Source organism: Geospiza fortis, unplaced genomic scaffold (assembly GCF_000277835.1).
Source record: "Geospiza fortis unplaced genomic scaffold, GeoFor_1.0 scaffold194, whole genome shotgun sequence".
NCBI classification, from domain to species: Eukaryota; Metazoa; Chordata; class Aves; order Passeriformes; family Thraupidae; genus Geospiza; species Geospiza fortis.
Genome location: NW_005054322.1, coordinates 3,694,488 through 3,719,943, shown reverse-complemented (window position 1 = coordinate 3,719,943; position 25,456 = coordinate 3,694,488). Strand labels below are relative to the sequence as shown.

At 36.9% G+C, this 25,456-nt stretch overlaps 2 protein-coding genes across 10 annotated transcripts in view; one reads left to right on the top strand and one right to left on the bottom strand.

Annotated features, from left to right (window-relative positions):
- The window catches only part of ESD (esterase D), a 10,609-nt gene extending 8,804 nt beyond the window's left edge, over positions 1–1,805 (top strand). The window contains exons 8-9 of the mRNA XM_005420768.2: positions 334–501; positions 1,580–1,805. Of these exons, the coding sequence (XP_005420825.1) occupies positions 334–501; positions 1,580–1,660 (249 nt within the window). The 3' untranslated portion in view covers positions 1,661–1,805. The remainder of the gene's footprint in view (positions 1–333; positions 502–1,579) is intronic.
- A 1,772-nt stretch (positions 1,806–3,577) lies between these two features.
- The window catches only part of LRCH1 (leucine rich repeats and calponin homology domain containing 1), a 62,596-nt gene continuing 40,717 nt past the window's right edge, over positions 3,578–25,456 (bottom strand). For 3 of the 9 annotated variants that reach the window (XM_031056811.1, XM_031056812.1, XM_031056816.1), the window contains 3 exons: positions 24,882–25,019; positions 23,325–23,402; positions 3,578–6,169 (listed from right to left, as the gene is read on the bottom strand). In XM_031056811.1, the coding sequence (XP_030912671.1) occupies positions 6,056–6,169; positions 23,325–23,402; positions 24,882–25,019 (330 nt within the window). In that variant the 3' untranslated portion in view covers positions 3,578–6,055. Of the gene's footprint in view, positions 6,170–15,178; positions 15,818–23,324; positions 23,403–24,881; positions 25,020–25,456 lie in introns of those variants that run through there. The other 6 variants (XM_031056807.1, XM_031056809.1, XM_031056815.1 and 3 more) reach the window with 4 other exon arrangements.

Genomic DNA, 25,456 nt, shown 5'->3' with positions numbered 1-25,456 from the left:
TCAGCAGGATCTGGTTTCTGCAGAAGAGTATGAATTAGTACTGATATATTGCTGTTCTTCCATTCTGTAGGAAGTTAGCCCTGGGCTGGATGTGCTGTTTGGTTAAACTGCCAACTTGGTAATTATCTAGCTCGTACATTTGCCCTTTTTAAAGCAATGTGTATTACTTTTCAGTTGCCTGGATTTTTCCTGGTTTTTCGTTCTTCCAAAGTGCAGCTTGGTGTCCTGAGCAAACTGTCCAGGACTCTGTCTGTGCCATTCTTTTCCTGCAGTCGACAAACTGAAACTAGTGGAAGATACGTAACTGAAGTAATTTCTCTTTGATTTCTGCAGGCCTATGATGCCACACAGCTTGTGAAGTCCTACTCGGGCACACGCCTGGACATCTTGATTGACCAAGGCAAAGATGACCAGTTCCTGTCTGCAGGCCAGTTACTGCCTGATAACTTCATCGCTGCCTGCACCGAGCGGAAAATCCCAGTAGTCTTCAGACTGCAGCAGGCAAGTTGTTTCTTCTGCACTCCTTGGTTGTCAGATTGTGATTTTTGGTTCTGTACAGCAGGCAGTGAAGAGAGTCTGTAAGGGGGCAGGCATGCTCTCACTGTGGGCCTGTCCCTGGCCACTTGAGGAGGAGGGTGAGAAGTGATACTTTCGTCGCATGGGCCATCAAGGTGTGCATCACCCACCCGATTCAGCAGCGCGTCACCACTAGGTGTCGTCGCGCTTCCAGCTTGGACAGGCTGATCCCTGCATGGGGACTCGGGCTGCTGGTGCTTGGCTGGAGACACAGCAGTAATCATTTGTAATGAGTATTGCAGTCACTGTACAGCCAAAGTGACACATGGCCTTCTGCTGCATCCCTTATCTGTGCTGTGGGTTTCGTGTTTAGCATAAAATGTCATGATTTAGTTTGCATGTGTTTGTGTAAATTAGGGAAGGGGTGGAACTGCTTGACATCCTAGATTCATGTAAAGACCCAGGCCTTTACATCGCTCTTACCTGTAGCACAGTGACCCAGAACAAGACTGTCCTGAGAGCACTGGAGTCTTTGTAGGCCACTGGCAGCTTCCACCCAGACCCAGTAAGGAGCTGAGTTGTGGAGAGTGAAGGATTGTCCTCTCTGCTTTATCATAAGCCTTGCACCTAAAGATAGAGTTAGTGCTGATGAAGGGCTGTGGACCAGAGGGTGATATTTCAGCACAGTGATGGAGCAGTAACTCAGACCTGGGCTATGTTCTCCTTTATCCCCCCTGTGTTTTACCAGAAGAATAGTGCCTGTGAGGGCAACTGTTCTCTCAGATTGCCTCTCACTCTCCAGCTGAGCCTTGCTGTTACCCATCTCCAGCTTACAGGCCCAGATCTGGACAGGTTAAGGGATTTTCTGTTTGTTTAGCTTCCTAGTGCTCATCTGTACTTAGCCTGTTGTGTATCCCTTGCCATTTTTATATATATTTCAGGTATTTCTTAAGATGGATAAAACCAGGAGAGTCATTACATTTCCTTTAAGAGAGCTTAGCATGATTGCTTTATCATGAGCTGTGTGTTCTCTGCTGATTTCTTTATTGTTGTTCTTTTCTAGGGTTATGATCACAGCTATTATTTCATTGCTTCATTTATTAATGACCACATCAAACACCATGCAAAATACCTCAATGCTTGAACCATTTGGATGTGAGTGCTGCCTGGACAATACGGATCAAGAGATAGTGGTGAACTAAACAAAAATCATTTGCTGAAATTATGTTTGTAAAATGGAGCTCTTCTGATTGTAGTTCTAAGAAAAATAAAAGTCCCACTTAATTTGATGTGTGTGCTTTAGAGTAAGTATTGGGAATCTTCTTGATGCCATGAAGTTACATCTGCTGCATTTTGGGTCAAAATGTAAGCCAGCAGATGAGTGACTTTCACACCATGGGTGTGAAAGTGGCACCTGCAGACAGCTTCTAGTGCAACTGTGCAAAGACTGTGATTAACAGTGTGCCCATTCAGCTAATTAATTACTGGGGTTTACTTCAACCTTTAATGGAGAAGGAAGTTGTTAGTGGCACAGCTAATCAAACTCCTTAATTAATCTGAACTGGTAGGTGTGTTTTTCCTTGGCCTGTGTAAATACCTTCCAAGGACAAGGTCTGGTGGAGAATGCAGACAGAAGCCTGCTGTGCACAGTGGTTTACTGTCCTGTGCTTTATCAAGCAAATGATCTGGAGTATTCCATGGATGATACTTAGAGAAAAGAACTCTTTAAAAACCTGTGAAGGAAGCAGTCTGTACTAAAAAGGATTTTTTCTCCACTTGCCTTTGATTAGTGTGAAAGACGTGTAGTTCGTATCTTAGATGTGACAGGACTGAGAAGAAACTGCTAAATAGATCTGAAATAAGCAATTGCTATCTAGATTATCCAATAACTCACTGCTGAAATCAAGTATGCTTATTTTACAAACGATGGCAGAATTTAGTCCTGACAGTTGCAGATCTGAAATAGTTCTTGGTGATATAATTCTGCCAGCTACCTTGGACAAGAACACAGATTGTTCCAGTAAGCTGCAAGTAATCACCTGTAAACTCAGCTTTCTCATGGCTCAGCTGGACCTGAATCGTTGCTCAAACCTTGACTCACTCTTGCCAGAGGAAATGCTACCACAGAGGTAGGATGGGTTCTTTTTAGGCAATGCTGAATGCTCTCCTGTGTCTCTGGCTCCTGCTAGATTCTAGGTTACAGGGAGGCTGGGGCTGGTGACAATTATGCATTGACTTGTATCAGTCTTGCATCTATTTATTCATGAAGTAAGCTCTGAAGGCTGGGAAGATACAAGGCTGTGTGCATTGCAAGAGCTCTCCAGAAGGAAATTATTGCAGAGGGATCCTCTGGTTCCAAAATTCCCTATCAAATGTGAAAAAGTACAGCCCATAAATTCACCTGTTCACTAAGGAAAGACACTCCATTTAGAGAAATTGGAATCTAGGAGAATCTGTGCTTGGATGAGTTCAGAAACATGCACGGGCAAGAGAAGGCTGGATGCTGTGACCTGCTCCTTGTTTCTGCAGCCAGGGGCAGGTCACAGCAGCTGAGCACAGCCCTGGCACACTGGGTTATCCCCAGGGCCAAAGGCTTACTGTGTTTGCTGCTTGGATTCAGTACTCTCCAGGAATCTTCTGGTTTTGTTTGTTGAAGCAGAAGGCTGCAGAACAATCTGCATTTCAGGAGAAAAGGCTGCCCTGCAGAGAGAAGTGTTAGCAGTAAAATGAACAACTCTCATACACCAATGTGAGCAGGAGCAAACTGAAGGAGGCATCTCCCCCTGAGCCCAGCCCAGCCCTGGCAGCAGAGGGCAGATAATTCACTGCCCCTGACAGACTGGCAGGAGGCCTTCACAACAGCAGCAGCAAAGCTGCAGGCAGAACACTGCAGGTCCCCACAGCCACCAGCTGGATCTTATGCCTACTTCAGCTGCAAAATGCCTTTATTTGCATCACATCATCACCTTCCCCCATCCCCAATCCCATCATTTCCAGTGTCATGCTCTCCAACTACCATGTCTTTTACAAGAAATCATTAGGCACAGGGATAGGCATTAAAGGGTTTCTGTAAATAATATAGTTTAATTGTAACTACAGTAAAGATTTTCTATATACATTATGTTCACTGCGGAGGGTATTACAGATTTGCCATGCATGTTTTATTGCACATATAAATATTGTACAAAGGATCGTGAAGATTCTCTTTTTAGCCATACAGGTTAAGACTGCATAAAAAAAGCTGTATTACAAAATACTTAGAGCTATTTATTTACAGCCAACTTCAAGCAAATACTGAAAGACACTATCAGGAGAAAAACAAAATTTTAATTATGAAAAAACAAGATTTGTCAAAATAATAATAATTACAAAGCTTCATGTTGCCATATATACATTGTAAAAAAATATTCAGGAAACCTGCATTTTTTACCCTCAAGATGCAGAAATCAATATTCCTATTTTTATACTTGATCCTTGAATGCTTCTAAAATTTGATAAACTCTGACTTGAAAACTTATTTTCTTTACATTGCTCGTGCTTTTTGACAAAACAGATATTTGTGCAGCTCTGTAAAATATTAAAATACATTTTCATTTAGTGTTAAAGTGCACAGTACATTTTATAGGAAACAATATGCTAGCTGCCAATCAAATTACAATTTATGTTCCCTCTATAAAATAAATGTTTTTGCTTTGGTTGAAGTAACTGGCTATTCCATGCATACTGTCTGGCTCATTGTCTGCGAGTCCACTTTCCTCCTCCTCCTCACATGCTGCTGTCACTACCTCCCAGGCCTGGAGCCAGTGGTGGTGTTGAAGTGTGTGCTCTGTGTTCAGACAGCATCTGAAATTCAGCAGATCTGCTGCTGAACATGGGTGGGTTTAAAGGCAGTGCCTCGAGAGGGGGCAGTGACAAGTATGCATCACTCTGCCCAAAAGCCTTCATACAATAGCTCTCTCCACATCCTCTTGCTTAAATATTTCGTCCTCACACCCCCTTGCCTCTTTTTTTTTGCCACTCTACATTTCAAACTCCCTGTGTGTCCCCAGCCAGCTTCCCTTTTCACCACATGCTGCTGCCCCGTCCTGCTTGCCCAAGTCCCATCACTGGCTTCTTGTGTGAATGAAAATGGGATGTTCCAGATAGCAGAAGAATTACTGTGCTGGAACTTTTTGATCTAAAATGTGTGATGTCTTAATAATAAAGTATGCTTTCAAAAACCTCTTTGAAAAATGTAAAGTGGTAAGAAGGAGAACTTTTATTTCCTATTGCTGATGTGGAAGGAGAGGTCTGATGCTGCAAACGTGCACTACAGAACATTGTGCTTAATTCTGTGGATACTTTAAAAGAGAAGCACTGTACCCAGGCAGGTTGAATCTGGAAGATCAGGTCTTTGAGACTGCCTTTGGGAATTTCAGTCATTTTGTCTCCTCTTGAAGGAATCACTGAAGAAAACAAGTTAATTTTTTGGCTACCTGTTAATCTTGTTAACGTTCTTGTGCTATTTTTTACTATTTGTTCTGTAGTGCTGTAATCTTTAAAAGAAATCAAGTTACAGTGCAAAATTACATTTCAAGACACATGATCCTAATGCACATAAATAATTTTGTTGTGGCAAAAGTTAAATGTCTTGTGCATAGCAAAATAAGCAATCAAAAATATTTTTTCACATTTATTTTTCAAGTTTACACATTTCTTTTTGTTTTTAAACATCTATATACAAATAAAATGGGTGTGCTCTCACTTTCAGCCAATTTAGTCTATCTAGTGAGGGGAGAGGTGGTACTGGAATGTAGGAAACTCAATGGAATGCAGACAATTTTTTACCAATGTTCCACAGATTCAAGAAATAAAGAATGCCATTCCAGCTAGCTGTTCTTTCAATAGAAGCACCTATTTTGTTTGCTTTTTATCTTACATATTAGAAAATACAATTTACGGAGATCTAGAGCTACTGCACACCAAGTAGAATAAAAAATAACTAAGTATTTATATTAAAATAAAGTGTTTAACCACAAAAAAAGCAGTAATAAAATACAGTTTCCTAATTTACATTTTGCATCCAAAGGATGAATAACAACTCACTAATAAATAATATTTATATAAATATTTAATGTCTGGATATTTTTAAAAGGCAATAGCCTGAAGCAACTGCAGAAAAACCTAAGGTGGTAGCAGTCTGATTTACTCTCCCTTCTCCCTCCCCCCAGGTGATTACAGTGATTCTTAGTTTAGTAATACAAAGTATCTTGCTGCAAGACAGCTGTGTACTCCACACGATTTTAAGTGGCAGAGAGGTGTTGTTTTAGTAAGTACTGTACAAAGCGAGCTATAAAAGCAGTGAAGTGCCAACTTCCTCTAGAAAATGTTTCTGTTCAGTTTCTGCTTTGTAGTTTGACACATATGTACAGTCTGAAACATGGGTTTAAAATCATAACACTTGGAGTACTGGAGTTGTTTTCAATGCAGTTTGAAAAAATGGGCAGCTTTTTGATTTGTTCATGGCACAGTGTAGCTGGTAACAGCAGAGAGAGTAGTTTCATGTGAATAAAGCTTGTTTCACTGTGGTTACATCTAGCAATGCTTGAACTGTTATGCTCACTTTTACCAAGCCCTTTTCTTCTAGGATGTGATGTGGTAGGCAGAGCTTCTCCTAGAAAAAGACAAAAAAAGGAGTAAAAATTAGAATATTCAATACTCACTGCAGAATCTCATTTCACATAGTCACACTTGGAACACAAATTCCAGCAAGCAGGAATCATTTCCTATTTTTAATTAAAAAGAACTTCCTGTGATTTTGACAGAAAGTCTCTGATATTGCTCCTGCTACCCCTAAGAGTTAGTGAGAGATCTGTTAATATTCTGGGCCCCAGAAGCCAAGTTTTTCTGCAGTCATTACAGCATGTAAACAGCTGAGGGCCAGCAAGCACACACCAAACTTTCATCTACAGAGCAGGATAACACAGCATTTGTCCTGTTATGACGTATGTGTGAGATGGGGGATGGAAGGCTGACTTTAAAAAAAAAGGCACACGAAAAAATCCCCATTCTCCCACTGAGCTCTAGACAGGGCCCAGGATATGCACCTAGAAAACTACACACAGGCACATACAGGGAAGTGTGTGCAATGCTGGGCATTCAATGGGCAAAGTGTTTCATCCAAGTATTGGCACCTTATTTGAAACACCTGGGAATCAACTTTATTCACCGTAGGGACACAGCACTCATGGCCATGATGGAGCTCACTAGCTGTCCAGAGAGGCTCTTATAGCAGGAGACAGGCAAGCAGTAAATACTGTATCTCCTACAAGGACAGCAAGACACTCACCCATGAATAATTAGAGAGAGCGTTAGAGGGGCAGCCTTGCATCATGACTGGCCCTCTCTTTAATAAAAGTTTTTCTCAATGTTGCTGGGCATTCTTGTTAAGAAATCAATGAAATTAAGAAATCGGGCAGCAGGTCTATAATAAATAAATGGAAAAGCCAGACTGCATCACATAAACCATAATTACAACTGTGAGACTCACTGCCACAACATAGAAGCCAAAAGCGTAAGTGGGATGACAAAAATATACAAGTAAGAGAAAAATCCAAACAGAGCTATTAAACACAAACACATGGAAACAGAGCCTGGCTCATGAAGTACTTCAGCTCTACATCATTGCTTTAAGCATGAAAAAGGCACCATCTGTGTGGTCTAACCTGTTTCTTTCCCAAAACATCCATACATAACCATCAGCAGACTTGGAATACTGATTTTTTGCAAAGAGAGGGTGGTTTTGATCTTCTCACTATTGAATATCTTAGTTATTCAATAACCTTTCAGCTTTTAGAACTATTGATGCATTTGAGATTGTTTTTATTAACTGCCTGTCTTCTACTGAATACTCCTCTTGAGTCTGTAATGTTAACTAAGGGTCCCTTATTTTATCTTTATACAATTCATGTCCTTTTCCACACTTCCTCATACTGATTACTTCTTCAATTTAAACCTCACTGATCTCTTCAACCTCTCTTCTCATGACACATTTTTTCAGTTCTAGTCCCTTCCTTACAACTCAATGTGGACCTTACAACTCAATACAATGGAACTAGTACACTCAAGAACAATTCATAGAGTCTTTACTATGTTATGCACCTATGTTTAATTGTTTTTATCTCCTTCCACTCTTGTCCAGTCCTTGCTCAGGAGACCTCCTCCAGTGGGCCACAGCTTCAGAAAAGTATCAGTACTAAACAGCTGTTCCACTACTTCTGATGTTTATGACTTTCTTTTTTTAATGAATATTTCCCTCATGGATAACCAGCATTTAGCTTGCTTAAATTTCTTGTAAAGTTCCTCACAGCCCAGTCCAGCCTCAATGAGAGGAAAAACTGCAAAACATACCGATTAACTACTGAACCTGAAGATAAGAGCCAAACTTCATTTACAATCACAGCGTCTGATACTGGTAACTGTAATTTATCTATATTTTGTTTACATTTTATATTTACTACTGAAGTTGTTTTAGTATGTATTATTTTATGTTGAAAGATTTCTTTAAGATCCAAGAAGCAATTTCAAACAGGTAATTTTCAGGGAGCTTGGCTGAGTAGGTCTGCAGGAGATGGACAACATATATTTCCCCACATGGAAGAGAGCATATATAGTAATATTCCTGCTAACACTGAGTTACTACTTCCACTGAGTTTGTGGATTCTGATTCACATTGACCAAACTATTGTGGCAACAGCCTCCTGCTCCTGACAGCCACCCTGCCCCTCCCTGCTGCAACTATTTGTCCAGTCAGGCCAAGGAACTACTCCCATCTTGCAGCTTGGTCATCAGCCACATTTCCATTCCAAAACTATCTACCATAAATTGATCATTTAAGTTAAGACAGTGAGTCAGCAGTTCATTCTTGTTTGTTCTTCTGATTGAAATATTGACTAGCAAGCTTTCAGAGATGGCTCCCCCCAGCTTTTACTCCTCTGGAAAAAAACAAGTGTTTTCCAGAAAATCATATAGTTTAGGATGCGAACTCCTAACTGATACTGTTTAGCTCTAGAGTAGCTACATATGAAGGTAGACACAGTGATATCAAATAAAAGGGTGATAAAAAACCAACCAATATTCTTCTATACATTTTGCCAATCTCCTGTCCTGGGAGCCATTTCATCTAAAAATCCACAATGCTCTGATTTAGATTTTTTTTTTAAAAGAATCATATTAATCTTATTTGAGAATACAAATCTACTTCTTTCCAGTGTCCTTGCATAGTAGGCTCTTGTTTCACAGATTTGGTGGCCCTTAGCATGCCAATATTTCATTATTCTTCCATGCTAGGCAAAAGGCATTTAATAAGAAGGCCTACTGAATCCAGTATCTGAAAACTAAGCAACTGGTATTACAAGGCTGAAGGGTATGGACTGAACCCAAAATGCCAGTGCTAAGAAAACCTATCTTGCTAGGTATTTATGTTTGAAAATATTCTGCATTTTGCTATTGAAGTCAGATTTGCTTAAATCACCACAGTTAAGAATGTTTACTTAGAAAAATTTAAATTCCAAACCCACTGTTTTTGTGGCACCTTGTAGCACTCACTGAGCTGTTTTGTCATGCTCTCTTGCTAGGATTTTTGCAGTTGCTTGTAAGCACATTTGCACTTAAAGCATAAGGGAATGCATACCCCTTTTCCTACGAAAAACCCAACCAACATGGTTTTTTAGTGTTTTTAAAAGCATTATCTAATTATTTTAAATACAGAATAGTAATTTAGTCTGTATGAAGCAACCTTTCTACCTGCTGTATTTACAAGATGCATACTCCAATCAGGAAACCTATTCTAGGAGGTCTGTAAAAAAATAGGACCATACAACTGTGTTGTAGGAGTGGAAAGTTTCCCACCATGTAAGTGTTTTATGTACCACTCTATGTCAATGGTCAAGACATATATACTTGACAGCCTTCTCTTATGAAGCACACTGGCTCATATTTTATAATTCTGCAGCTAAACACACGGCTACAATGAACTTTCCAAACTTGACAATGAGACCAATGCCATCTCCTAAAAATGACAAGCTTCTCTTAATGTATCCCAAATTCTGATACGTAAGCCCTAAACACTATCTTAAAAGTTTTGTAAATGGCTTTCATGAACTCTGTCTCCCACACTTTTCAAATCAGAGTTTTTGAGTCACTTTTTTACTTCTCAGACTAAGAAAAGGCAAATCTTGCCAAAGATGGAATCCAAAGCACAAACAACAGCTTTCCATAGCAGCAGTACCATCCCAGGTGTCTCTTCAGCTGCTGTCCCTGCTTTTCATGCTCTGCCTCATTCCCTCACCAGATACAACTGCTCTCTGGAAACCACCGACAGCAAAGCTGAAAAGCTGCAAGCCATGGAGATTTCAAAGCTTTCCTGAAATCCTAGCATTTTGAAGCAAATGCCTGGCCAACCAAGAGGAGAACTTGCCCCTGGCTCTGAGGAGACTCAACTTCACTCACTTGTCCCCACATTAAATAAAATTCCTGTCCCTATTACAATAGATGTAAACGCATAGCATTTCTGTATAGAGGTGTGAATTCTCTCTCTAAAAACACTCACGTTGAAACCACCACTGAACAAACTCCAAAAGAACAGATGGAAGAAATGGATACTAATTCTACAGACAGCCTAAAACAATTGTGGTGGGAAGGGCTGCCACTCCTCATAGCAGCACCAATCTCTCTATTCTCTATCCACTACACATATGAAGATCTAATATATTTTTACTGCTTTTTTTCTATCTAAGAACACAAAGGAAATTAAATTACTTGTTGCAAGCAGACCACCTTCTACAGACACACAGCCATTTTGAATGGATAAACATGTTTTCAAACTCATAATGAAGCAAAAGAACAAACTCTTCCTGAAGGAAAAAATGTTAAGTGCACAAAAAGGAGGCAGCAGCAGGAGGCTGAATCACAAAGCAGCACAAAGAGACAGTACCACAGATGTACCCACAAACGTGCACATGTGCATGTGCTTGCCACAGCAAGCTTCTAATCCTGGAACAAATATTTGATTTAGGATAGAAGTCAGGAATACACAATGACACTAATCCCTCAAGAACACGACACACTTCACACACATATCTATTTTTATTCGACACTAGATGACTTCAAAGTCAAGACAACTGTTTGAATTAGTTTATGGCAGGGCAAGCAGCTTGGCAGTTCAGATACAGTAAGCATTTATAAAAAAGACATTGCTGCCATAATATCAGATTGGTAAGTGGTAAAATGACCACATCATGATAAGAGCAAGGCCCAACTGTCTGTATTTCTTAGTAAAAATACAGAGGAAAGGAATCCCACAGTTCAGCAAGAGCCTTTCTCTTTCTTCCTTATATTTGTAGAATGTGAGATTTCAGATCTACAGGGGAAAAATATTAATAAAACAATGAATATTGGAATGTGCAATTTCTCAAAGCACATATTAAAAAACCTAAGTCAAGTCCATGTAATGCCCATCATTTCATGTTTGAAGCCAACTATTTTGAAGTGGGAAGTCAATAAAAGAAACTTCAGGGCACTACAATTAAGCAAACTTATGTCCAATATACTCAACCTTTGCATTTTTGTAGGACAAAACTAATTTTCTTTCTAAAGGTCAGAAAAAGCTATAGCAAATATTTACTTTTTCATATATCTAAGGCAATTTAACATTATTCTTTTTAGATATTTTTTCCTTTTCTACTATTATTGTTGATGTTTGTATATGCCCAGATGCCCTGAACTACCATATCAAGTACAAATGAAAAAATATGTAAAAAAGCACAGTAATTCAGGCTATACTGCAGCTGCAAAATCATGTATTTGGAGTCATAGCCAGTTAAACTTCTAGATAGGAGCATCTTCTGCACATTCAATAAACTGGAAATGTTTGCAAAACTGTAATTGCCAATGATGGGCTTCGGATTCTTCAATAAATTATGACATTGAGCCATAAAGTTTAAAAGTGGACCACATATTTTATAAAATCCCTCACAGTTTTATTCTAACAAGCTTAGAAAACAGTGACTTGAAAAGTCAAGGAACAAAAAAATCTTAATAAAGACACAACACACATGAAACAGTAAGAGAAAACAGTCTTACAAGAGAAATACCAATTATACCAGAAAGTTACATATTAAATTCTGAGAAAGTGATGAGTGCTTTATATCATCAAAGCAGAATACATCATTACCTTATAGTATTTTTCTACTGCTCTTTCTGCATAAGACAGCTGGTGTTCTAGAGATGAAGGAAATGGCAAAGGTTCACAAAACCAGCTGTACCATTTTACCATTTTTTTTCTCGACTTGCATGTATGACTGGGATTTTGGTTTTTTTTTTTTTTGTAACAGGAGAAAAATTTTCGTGAAAAACAATGACAGGGCAATTCTTTGGTAACTTATTAATGTATACTGAGTAGAAAACCCTATTGAATATTTGCTCACATCTAATTCAGTCCCCATTCACATAAAGGTCAACTTGCAGAACACTTATTAGGAGCACAATGGGATCTATATACAGCTTTCAGCTATAAAAACTTGTTAATATACAAAAGGCATTTGAAGGACTACTACACTGCATTACACTGCACTTGAAAATATTTCTTTTTTCTGTATCAAGGAAAAAGAAAGCCAAATTCTCACATCAAAATGCCACTTGTGATCCAGTGCAAACAAATTTTGCCTGCAAGAATATCCACTACAAGCTGTATTTATTATTTTATTGCAGTATGGATGAGATGACCTCCACAGGACATGAGAGTATGATGGGCACAGTACAGACTGGAAACCCATTTATTAGGATATCATGGCTTGAAAATCTCTGACGATCACTGCAATGCAAAAAAATGAATGGGAAAAGAAACAGAGGAGCAAATATAATTAATGTTATGAATGAATATAGGGGGTGAACTACAGTGCACTTTTTTTCTTAACTCAAGGCAATCAACCTTATTATGAGACTGGCTATGAGCAGTCAGTACCAATTATATCTACCTGGATATCTCAATATTGACATTTCCTCAAAGGTGAGGAACCATCAAAGAGTTGAACTGTTTGGTTCACAAGTACTAAAGCCACAGAACAGCAGCCCAGAAGCAGGACTCTGAATTTAGCAAAGAATCCATTAGAGAAGATTAAAGATGTTTTAGTTTCCAGTTCTCCATTTAGTGTAAGAATTACTGACTTCAGAGATGGAAAGACAGACATTTTTCATATTTGCATTACGTTTGAAATATATTTTGAGAAACTTTACTATATTCAGACTCAGAAAATGTAAGGGTAATTCCACTACTTCTTTCCCTTTAAGATTTATAGATATTTGGAAGTGTAATCAATAACAACACCCAAAAAATACCAAACTGGGTAAGTTTCATGTATGTTAGCACAGTTGTGCTTGTCATGAACTAAGTATGTTTGGTGGTTTTCACCATCTGTTTCACAATGGCTTCACCATCCCTAACTACCAGAAACTGCACATAATGCTACACTTCAAATACCAGATATTGTCATAGCTGAGAACACACAGAAAATGGTCCCTAAGTGATGACTCTGTTTGCATGGTAAGCTTACACAAAGTTAAGACTTCAGACAAGTTTGAGAGTTAAGTGTCACTGTGACTGGGGGACGTTCACTTGGTCTACACTGGCACAACAGTAGTTCAGTTTCCAGCCCAGTGTCTATTCTGATAAAGCATTCAAAAGCACTGAAGACATGAACTTCCATTTCTGCACACTGAAAATGCAAAACACACTGATTACTCCTCTTACTGCCCTCCAAACTATTGGATACAGTGGATAATCAGAGGTGCTATTAAACAAAGAGACAGATGTGTGTTATAGGATGGTAGCAAAACCTTTCTCCACATGATTTTCTCATTTGAAAAGATGTACTCATACATGCAGCTCAGCACTACATAAGGAGGGCACAACACAAACCATTGACAGGAGACCTGTTTACCACTTAGGGGAGCAATAGCAAAATCCCAACTCTATAGAAGACATCACTTCTGTCTCAAATGCCAACACTGGACTATAAACAAACATATTAGTAGATTCTGAACTGATTCAAGCCACGTGTCACTCAGTTTCATCAGAAAAGCAAAATAATTAGAACAAGACGACAAAAAATCAAAACAACATCTGCTCAAAGTGGAAGCTTAAATGTCAAGCTGTGATTGAATAAACAAGTGTCTGGTGTTGGAATTGATGAAATAAGGCACACAGTTAGAAGACAGGCCTGTGCAGGATGAGGGCACAAGCCTATAGCTACATATCAAATAAAAAGCTTAGATGCACTCATTGAACTCTCACTTCGTCACAGATGATACTCTTCACAATAAAGTTGTTGTATGCATGCACTGGAAGCTGCCAGACACCAAACCCTTTAAAATTTTGATTTATCCATCATCAGAAACTAATTTTCCCATTGTAAAATATAGATCTAATACACTTGCTGCTTTTTATGTATATCGGTATATATATATATCTATTTATATCTATATATTTAAGCCACAGAAACCAGGAATAGAACTGCACTTAGAAGTTTTTAAATAAAATTTTACAAGTATCTGTGGAGTGGGAATATTTAGAGAGCAGCATTAAATAATAACTGTATGGTCAGAATAATCAGTAACACACATCCTAGTTATACTCTAAAAGTCTATAGCTTATTTTATTATATACTAGATGGAGGGAAATTACTGCATGTATTTCCAAGACACAAAACTGAGGTCCTTTGGTTAGGTAGCCTGAATTACAAATTTAGGCAACAGCATCTAGGCCAATATTGCAATGTAGATATAGGCTTACACTCAAGGGTTTGTATTTTTCTCAAATTAAAATAAATAAATAAATAAATAAATAAATAAATAAATAAATAAATAAATAAATATTATTAATTATAAAAATAAATACTAAATAAATTTAAATTTCAATCAATATTTCATGTCAATAAGGAGAAAACCTCAAAACTGTCTTAAGTTTAGAGTAGATGAACAGAACCCAGAACTAGAAGGGAAATGGAAGTCATCAGTCCAGCAGTCTAACCACAGGCAGAGTTCAAACATACCAAAATAGTTCCTGCCTAATGTATGTCTAAACTGCTCTTTAAAACTTTGTAGGATGGAAAAGGAAGAGTCTTCCCAGAGGATCTGTTTTCCTAGCTACATTGTCTTTGCTTCACTGGTTACACAAACAAACAAACAAACAGTATCTGAATGTTCACAGGAAATGAAACAGAGAAGATAATGATGGGACTTGCTTGATGTCACACTGAAAACGGCAGGTAAAGGAATCTAACAGCTTATTCCCAAACTGTGTCACTGTACTGCCTGACCTTCTTCCTGAAACATTCTAAAGTCTTGCTCATACCCACTGCTAATTTACAGTCACCTTTGGGGACTAATGTAGCAAGTGTTCAAAAGGAGTCCAACGCTGTTTTGTGCGACAGAAGAAAAAGATTATTCTACTGTAGGAAAACATAACTACTCCAGTATGGAATTTAATCAGAACAATAGAGATGAACAATAATCTTTAAAGTTACAGCACTCTTGTTAATATATAAGACTTAAAAAAAACAACAGTAATTTGAAAGATAGTTCTCTAAGTGCTCTTAACATAGTATGTGCAGAGATAATTGGCACCTACACAGAAAATTCTATCACCTGCTGGAAGTGTCACCTGAAGCTGCTTCAATATCTGCAGCATTCTTGGATTTTCACAAAAAGTAAGAGGCTCAGCTCTGTTTAGCTTGTGATACACATCTAGCCTACACCCAATATGGAATAAGAGGAGCTTCACTGCTTCAACACATTTAGTGAGTAGTCTAGGCAACATGAAAGAAAAGCTATAAATAAAGAGATACATAAGTTCTTAAACTACAGCTGGAGGGGACTGAAGACATGGGACTTGCCTTCAAGATGCTACTCTCCTCTCTTCTACTTCAAGAGATTAATAAAGATATTACAAGGAAGGGAAGCAAGGGAAAGGGAGAAGTTTGAAAGGCAAAGGAAGGAAATTAAGTACCTGTAATTTTTCAGAGACAAAGCAGAAAGTTTGTGCGCACATGCGAACAGGTTATGCAGTTAGCAAATTCCAGTGATAAGTTATATACATCAAGACTATAAAAAGTATATGGAAAAGACAAAAGCCTAATAGATCCCAGGAGCGAAAAGTAGAAGTTGATTGTGGGGGTTTCTCCCCGAGGGCGAGCAGAGTGTCAACAGTCTTTCGAATGTGACGAATATCCGACTGCAGGATGTCATACGGAGAGCAGAGGTCAGCCTATATCCCGAAGGGCAGCCATTAGAACAGAAAAAGAGTGCAAAAAATTAAAAATACAAAAATAGAAAGATATTGATAAATAAATTATCACAATATTCTAGCATAAACATGTCGGATCCTAGTATTGCCTTAGTCTCTAGACATCCCAGCTTTCTTTTATTTCCTCTAAATACTGAAGCTATCATATGACATCAGAATGTTAAGACAGAAGAGCTCAAGCCTTCTAATTCTGCCAAAATTGTGCCCAAGTTCACAAGGGTGAGGAAGTACACGTGAGCAGCTCGTTGTAATGAGGTCTGCACACCTTTGCCCATCTGGACCTTACTCAAATGCTTAAGTGGAACCAACTGAAAAAATTAACTTAAAAATAGCAAAGAGTGGGTTAGAAAGCTGTTAAAGGCACAAGCAGCAGCAATATGAAGTCTAAAGAAAAAGTACTTACAGAAATCATTAGAAGTATGCAAAATTCTCTAATATAATAATCTAAAACTTGGTATTCAAATATCACCTCAAATGATACCCAGGGATAGAAACTCAAAAAAGCATTGTAGCACTAACTATGCTTGATTTTAAGACAGTTTCTAAACTGAAGCATTGGACACTAAATTTCTTACATAGCATTTTTTAAATTATTACCAGGTTAGATTCCCATACGTTTTTTGGAAATTATCAATGACTTGATGTGGCAACTTACTCTGGACTAGCTATACAATATGAAGTGAAATATGTAATAGTACCAATATATTCACACAATATTTAACATTTAAATCAAACCAAGCAACACTAGTACTTTCAAAATGCTATCTAAGATACACCATTTTACATTGTAAATAACGCCTTACTGAGATAATGAATACTTACTGAACAAAATTACATGCAGTAAGAATTTGAGAGAACACTGCTCCTGTGAAGCTTTTCAGTCCCACTTCCTTAATGAACTGACAGTACACCAAATAAACCAAGACATGGAAGTTCAATGTCTGTTTTCTGTTCGTGCAAAGTTTCAAGCTCCAGTTTGAAATAAATTAAACTTTAAAATAAATTTTAAATGTCTTTCTATCCTGAGAAGTGGCTAGTGAACCTGGAAGTCAAAACTGTCATTTATACACAAATTAAATAGTGACACCTTTTTTTTCTTTTTTTGTTTTATTTTTGCTTACCATGAGTGGTTCTAGCTTTACCAGGAGTCAAAAGCTGCAAAATTTTGTTACTTAAGCCAGCAGATACAGAGCAGAGAACCAACCTGCCCAGCAACTGCACTTTTTTTGCAGTCCTTTTTCACAAATTTTTAACTCAAAACTCTAACGTGATAATAAACTTCAGTGCAATTCTGTTATTTTTTAGAGTATGAAAACTCAAAGACAGCACAAAACATGCTGATCTTGTTTAAAAATGGGATAGATTTAGTACTGTATTTGAGAACACCTACATCCACAAGCTGCTTAGCACAGAAACAAGTTTTAGTGCAAACTATTAGTGACTACCAATTACACAATATCTTGCACTTATACCAAAGACACCAATAAACCCAGTAAATGCTGGATTAATTTTGGAACAACATCCAAGACTCAATTCCTACTTACTGCAAATACATTCCAAAAGTAAATATCGAAGATACATCCAACTTATATTTTAAAAATAAAATGCCAGACCTTTATAACAAGGACCTTTTAAAATTTTTGTCAAAAAAAACCCCAAAACAATGCCAATAGTCCCTACTGCAGTCAAATGGAGAAGGGAGTAATTTCAGACTTTAGAGATTGAGAGATGGTAATAGGTTGACTGTTTACAGATACTGATGAAGTTGCTAACCCAAGATTAACATCCTAAGCAGCGTAAGGAGAAGCCAAAGCGTACAAAAACAGCCAACACATGCAGAAGAAACTTTCTACAGAAACTGCCATGATGTGTTTTAGTTAAATTCAGTGAAACTTGGGGAAGCCTTAGGAATATCTATTTTTGTGTGTTCTGTGATTATGGATAACTATTCACACCTTATAATGCAAAATATTTATTTTTTATGTATTTTAGATTTCTGTAATGTAACTGTAGATGAAAAATATATTGCTTTTCTCAAATGGTAGAAGTATTTCCACTAATTGCACAGATATTGTGCAATAAAAATACAAAACTAAAACATGCCATCATGAAATAGTGTAAAAGCACATGACCTCAATACAAAGTCTCAAAGATAATCACCCACCCATCCATCTATGACAAACACTGCCCATTTAGGGGACTGAAATTATTGCTAGTAAGAATGACAAAGATACACCTATTTAATAATTACATTTATGGATTGACATGTTACGTCTATGAAGCTGTATGATTAAATCATAGAGCTGTCAATCATGCACACAGAATGAACACAGTAAGACAGAAATAAGACAGCAAAAGCATAACCAGCTGTTTGTGTGCACAAACCGCCCCATTCTGCATGCTCCTGCAGTGACTGAAAACAGAGAGCATTTCAGAACTGACCTCCTCGGGTCTACACTCTGGTAAAAAAAGTCAAGAGTAAGCTTGCAGAAGTGCATTAAAGAAATCTGTAGTGCATATGCACTATACTCAAAGCATAACTGAAAGGAAGCTCAGAATTCTGCTTTCAGGACTGTAATTGAGAGTGTACTGAACCACTTAACACCATATCATAGGCCAAACAGTGTCCATTACCGAGTCCAGAGGGAAAAGGTGGAGAAACGAGTCATACCTGATAAAACTTACTGCAACTTCATGGATGTCTCATGATGAAACTATGGAGAAGTAACTGATTACGTGAAGTGATTAGAAAACAAGCACAAGTGGCAATGATAATATACCTTGCATTAGACTGAAAAACATCATTACCACTTGAACAACTAACAGGTGGATAGAAGGTAAAACACTTTACAGTCACTGCCTGGCTGCCTCCTTTACTTGGTTTTGCTACTTTTAGAACACAAAAGCCTCCTGTTTTGCTTTTCTTTATTACTGTTTTACTTAATTTGCCATTCCTACACTAACTCAAGTCACACTAATTTCTAGAATAATCCTGTCTGACATTGCCACATAGTGGATCTCATTATCAGAGGAGAGGCTGATACACAGTATTAGGTCCCATTTGCAGGACTCTAAAGTCACTCAGAAAGGGCACAGATAAACCTTTCGTAGCCTGCATCTTTGTACAATGATGTGAGATCTAAAAAGCCATTCCTTATCATCACCCTCTTTTCTGCTCAATATGTTTACACAATGTAAATGACTGAAAATTTAAGAGATATGGCAGATGTCTCTTATGCCTACCCAAGGTATTATTTGTCACACTAAATCATGCTGCATCACTGCTGATGTGCTGGAACACAGACACTGGAACATTTGGCTGTGAAAGATTTCATTTTATCACTACCTTTTACAAACAGAAATTACCATTCTAGTAGTAATCATGAAAACTTCAGTCTATCTTTTTTTTTAAGCTGTATGACTCTATCAATACAGTATGTTATGTGGGGAAAGTCTTTATTTTCTTTTTAAAAAGATAAATCATATTTCTCTGACCTGACCCCATAAAGGGTCAAAATATGGTCAAGTGCCTAAACAGTTAAGACATTACATTAGTGTAAGCTGAATACCATAAAAATTAATTCCTGTCTTTGTAAAAAGCTAATTTCACAGACATTGAAAAGACTTCATTTTCTTTTTCAGAAATGCTTAGAAGATCCTACTTCTGATACCCCTTATTTGTTCATAACTGAGAACCAGAAAAAATGCAGACCAAAACTTGTAACTTCTGTCTTTCAAACCTATTGCATGCACAGCTTTGTTTTGGTCTAAATCTTACTTATAATAAAGTATCATTCAACCCACCACAAATCAATTTTTAACTTTTGAAAGGAGTACTGGTTCACACTACTGAAATTGTGTAATACCCTGTAATATGGATTACCAGGAATAACAGCTACCAAGAATAAAAGCTCAACTTTAATTAAGTTATTAATCTGCAGGTTGAAATAGGAAAGTCTATTGCTTCTAGTATGAATACTGATGTTGCAATGACAAGTTGAAGAAATCTGCATTAATATTTTTGCCTTTATTTACATATATTGTTACTGGTTTTATGAAAGAGCAGTTGCAAACAAAATAGTTCCATAACTTCACATACAAGGTAATGTGATGATAATTCACTATTCTGACAATTTTTAATATGTTTGTCATGAGATGCCATTAGGAAGAGTAAAACTGCAATAGAATCATTACATTTGACACTTTGGGGGCCAGACTTCCACGCAAAAGAGAAGTAAAAAATCCAGCTTTATTTTTCAAACCCACAAAGTATGTGAGGGTGGGTGCAACATGAATGAACTGAATTAGCAGTGAGGATGGTATTATTTGTGGGCTCACATGACATTAACAATGTAAGTCCAGTGAATGGCACAATCCAAGTACTGTATGTCACTGAAACTGCAGCAGGACCTCAGTCCAGCTGAGGTAAATTAGGTAATTTGATGGGTTTTAGTTAACAATGTAAAATAAAGTATTATTTAGCAATTTTCTAAGAGAAAAAGATTGAACCTTTTTGTTATACAACTCCAGAGGGGCACAGTAGACATTTTCTGAATCTTCATACTTTCAGATACTTACCTGTCAACATGCCTTTCTCACATCAAACAAAAAGGTTGTTTGGTCTCAAAAAGTGATTTAAGAAGTTTGCTGATAAGGTGCTTCAGCAAAGCCTAGTAGCAAAATTGGACACAACTTGATTGTTCTGCAATTCTCACACTTTTGACAGCCTCCTGATGCAGCCAGAGCATTGCTATTTAGCTTCTTATTAAGGGTCAGACTTCAAGCCTCCCTTTTGTGGTTGTTCCTTCTGCATGCAGTGAGAAGTGTCATGTGGCTGTTAACAGAAATCAATCTCAATGTGTCCCCCACTGTGTTGGAACTCTCACCTGGCAGGTAATGGCTTTCAGAGTCTTCTACATACCAGTCATGATAAAGAGATACTGATGTTCCTCAGTTTTGTATTTGCAATTCTTTGGTCAAGATGCCAAATACTCAGTATGACACATTTAGATAGCAGTTGCATTGTTCTACATCTGTATGAAACTTCCCAGGATCATTCTGGGAAAGTAATTTTGATCCAAGAATTGAATGCTGAAAACCACAGAAGTAAGAGACCATGCACATCAGCACAACACAGCAACTACTTGGCTATTTTCTTATTTTCATTTTACATGACTAAACAGGAAATTATTCCAAACCTGTGGAGTTCAATAAAGAGCATGTACTCTATTCCTTAAATAACTGACAACAAACAAACACAAATTATGACCATTTAAAATCCTTTTCAAACCCATGCAGCAGAATTTCAAGTCAATTCTCAGGAACTAGATATGGGCATAAGTACCACAGAAAAGCCCAATACCTACAGGTATATAAGGACTCAAAAGTAGAACCCATCATTTTCCCACATAAGGTGCTTGTATAAAAAAAAAGTCATTCACTGCACTCCTTTTCCTGGTTTCTCCAGAGATAGTTAGGCACTGCTCAGCTCATCCATCTGAAGCAGCATGATCACGCCATCTGTAGTTCTTTAAAAACTTTGACAACTGATGGCTACACTCGTTATTACACAACTTTGCGTTCCTAATCCATGTCCCTGCAACACACAGCAAAGTTCTAGCATTTACCAGCTAGTTCCACAACATGATATGTTTTCACAAAATATAGCACATTTTGCAAATACACATTTGCAAATTACCAATGGCTAATCAAAAAGAATATGCTCAGAGTACTTAAAACCTACTGTAAGTTTACAGTTGCAAGCAATTCATTTAATATTTAAGTGAATGGGTTTTTCCCTTCAAGAGAAGTTAATGCTTTTTTAGATACATAAAGATGGGTAATTTACAAATCAGACTGGTAAGATGTGGCTTTGAGCCCAAGCCTCCATGCAACACTTCAACAAATAAATTTTAATAAAATTGTAAAAAATTCTAAAGAATTCAACAGCAATTTTGATGAAAGGATTAAAAAGGAAGGGTAATAAATATATTTATGGAAATGCCAATTCACGAAATACCAAGAAGATATTTCTCCAGAGAGAAATCTAAAATCAAAAAGAAGGAAAGATTTCTGAAAGATCTCATAGCAGCAATGAAAACAGACCTTAGCCTTTTCTTTCCCAAAAGGCTACAGCCAGGAAAATTGGACCTGTATTCTGTTCACTTATAATTTCTGATACATCAGAAGAATTTTGGGGCTGCTCCACAAATGCTCCATGTCTAGAAGTCCACTACAATGAGATTCTCATCTTCTCTGAAGTGAAATTTTACCTTTAATATGAAATCATTCTAACATAATAAATTACATAACTACAAGAAGTAAATGAACCATTACAGCTTAAGAGACCCAGCCATTACACTGAATTGTCAAATTAAATTTATGATGAACTGTAAGAAAGTCTCCCCCTCAAAATTCCTACAAATAGCAAAAATGATCTGTCACTTTTGCTGTTCTCCAAATCAAGTGCTAAAATATAGATAAAACAAAGAATTGACACTATGATTCTTCCCCAATGTGAAATCTTGCATTACCATCTGCTCCCCAAGGGGATGGTGGTGGAAATCACACAAAATATCTTTACATTTCAGCATTCTTGAAACAGATGAAAAAGAACTCAGCCTTCGTTACACTGTCATATGTAGGCACCAGTGAAAATACATAATGTAATTTTCCTGTGTTCAGTTTAAAATGACCTTATATAACACTTTACCTTCTTTTGAGGGTCACGTATTTGAAATTTAACTTTTTCTTAATAGATTCTTCTAAACCATAAGGAAGTCTTTGAAATAATCCTAATGCAACTGCAGTATTCATTACATTAGTTATGAAGATCAGAATAAATTACATGATGAGTGATACCATTCTTAAATGAAAATCAGAAATCACCAAGCACTGCAATTTCCCCGTTTCCAACTACTGAAATACTTATAACTACATGATAGGATCTTGCACATACATGCTTTCCATACTTAACATACAATGTTTTTCTTCAAATCACTGTAGAAATATTTTAGTACAAGAGATGAGTCTGTTATTAGTCACCAATGAATAGAGTACTTAACATTGTAAAAAATGGAAATATTGCAAAAAAAAAAAACTAAAAAGGATTAAGTTCATATTCTAAAAGCATGAGGTAAAAATGCAGTTATGTTGTGCAATGAAAAAAAATAGCAAGCTACTTACATAACACATTATCACAATTCCTTATTTATTTTCCATAGCGAAGAAGATGTATTAGAGATAATAGTGAATTACTCTTTTGAGACAACACCTGCAATTTTAAGTACTATGAAATAAGCCATTTAAATGCACTAAAGTAGTATTAAATCCTATTATTTAGCTCAGTTTTTAAATTCTGTGTCTTTATCGCTAAAACCTGTAGTTCATAAAAGTATTCTTCAGCTTTCATGTAATTAATGTATTTTCATTTTTGAACATCTGGAAATGACAGACTTAATTAAATTACCTCTGGTATCCCCAGTTTTCTACATGCATCCAAAAAGTTTTCCACGTTTCTCCTGCATTTGGCCATGCTAAGTTTAGGCTGTAGAACAGAAAAAAACATCATCTATGGCTAAAGAAGTCATGAAGAACAGACTTAACTGTAATTAACAAGCTCACACTTTAAAATATTTTTATACTCAAAAATTTATAGTAGCTATACATTATATTAATGTCCCTGAAGAATCAATGTCTCATTACTTTAGAATCTCAAACATTTCTGCAATTTATCTCGCTCAGAAATATTCACTAAATACTTACGGAAGTATCATGCTACCAAAAAGAAAAACCAAAACCTAAACTCCTCACTATTTTAGTTTCTCAATATCAGATGTGAAACAACTGTAACTCCTGAGTATTCACTTAAACCAAGAATTCACTGTAGTAGCAAGGAATTCAAAGAACTGATTTTCCAGGCTAAAGTAATTTGAAGGCTGTTTCAAGGAAGAGAACATCAATATAAAGTTGAAACAAAATGAAAAAAAAATTAAAATATGTACATTTTGTTACAGAAAATACCACAAGATATTTATTTTTAAAAATCAGCATGAGAAGTTTTTACCCCAGATATTCAAGTTTGCATATTTTGGCAATGTCATATTTTTACCAAAGATAGAAATTATTTCAAGTCAAGGAACAGCAAAAGAAATTCCACTAGAATATCTGAAAAAGTATATTTTTCTTAAATGTGTCTTCTTGAAAGTTTTTACAGACTGCCTCCAAAATCCACATGGAGGATACTCAGAATTGAGTATCAGTGTGCACATAGCAAATTTTTAACCAAATTGTATGTTAAAAAGAAAAAAGGCAAATAGTTGAAAACACACAAAACCTCTTCAGAACCAGATTGTTACCAGAAACCTGGAATGATCTATTCAATAAATAGATATAAACAGAGAAAACAAAAGAGTGTTTTCTTAAGTTTTAATAAGTGCGTGCAGTTTATGTCCTGTAATCTTCAGGTCTTTAGATTTAGGTAAGGAAATATTAAATCATTACAGTGCAAGTTTCTGTTCTATCTGCAGGTAAAAGGAATCATCTCTACATATAGCCCAACAGGACAAATATACTAATAACTGTTTTAAGTGCTTTAGCAGCATCACATCTGCTAAGCTACACACCGATGAAGTCAACCTCACTTTTTTTTCAATCAACAGAGGATAAGCACTTTTTCTTTTTTAAGCATGTACCAGAATAAAAACTTGTAACCAAAGCATTTCATACTGTTCTGAAGAGAAATGCCATTATGAACATATCTGATCTTGTTGCTAGATTAGAACAAGGCGGGATAATTTTGTTCCTTTTTAAGTGTGCTTGTATATATATACACACACATATATATGATATATATATAAATGTATTATATATAAAAGTTAATGAACATTTGCAATCATACAAATGTTGCCCGTAACAGCAAAGACCTTTCACTGAGCAGCAACAAGGTTTATGTACCCACATATCATTTGGGAATGAAACAGTAATTGATAAAACATTTCAGTGCAGCAAGAAATATGCAACTCACTACTGCTGGTGAGGGCACATGAATGCTCCCGACAGACCGAGGACGGACGTGGTTGACTAAATGGCACAGAACGACGCCATCCATCAGAGCCGAGCCCAGGTCCTCGGGCAAACAGATCTTTAGCCTTGTTTCTATGTTCTGCAAAGGAAGAATGCAGGCACACTTGGACACAGAAATGCATGAATGGGACGAAAATGGAATAAATATCCTCCTCTCTTATGCTGTAGGTATGTAGCCAGGTTTGGAGTTTTTATTACAAAAAACTGTAATTCCTTTATTTAACTAATTCTTTAGAAACTAAACCACAATCTCCTTTATGCTGGTCACTCAACTACATAAACTTCCTTAAATGAACTCAACACTGCAATGCTGCTGCCACAATATGCAACTATTTTTATACAGAGAGGTATAAAAACACATCTCCAAGCAATTAGTCATGTGACTGACTGCATGTGACTCCTTCCTTTTACCATTTCCCCAAGTCTTCTACTTATCCATCTTAAATTTTCATTATCAGCAGAAAATTGAAACAGAACTACATAGTGGTAATGACTGAAAAAGCAGAGAATAAAAAA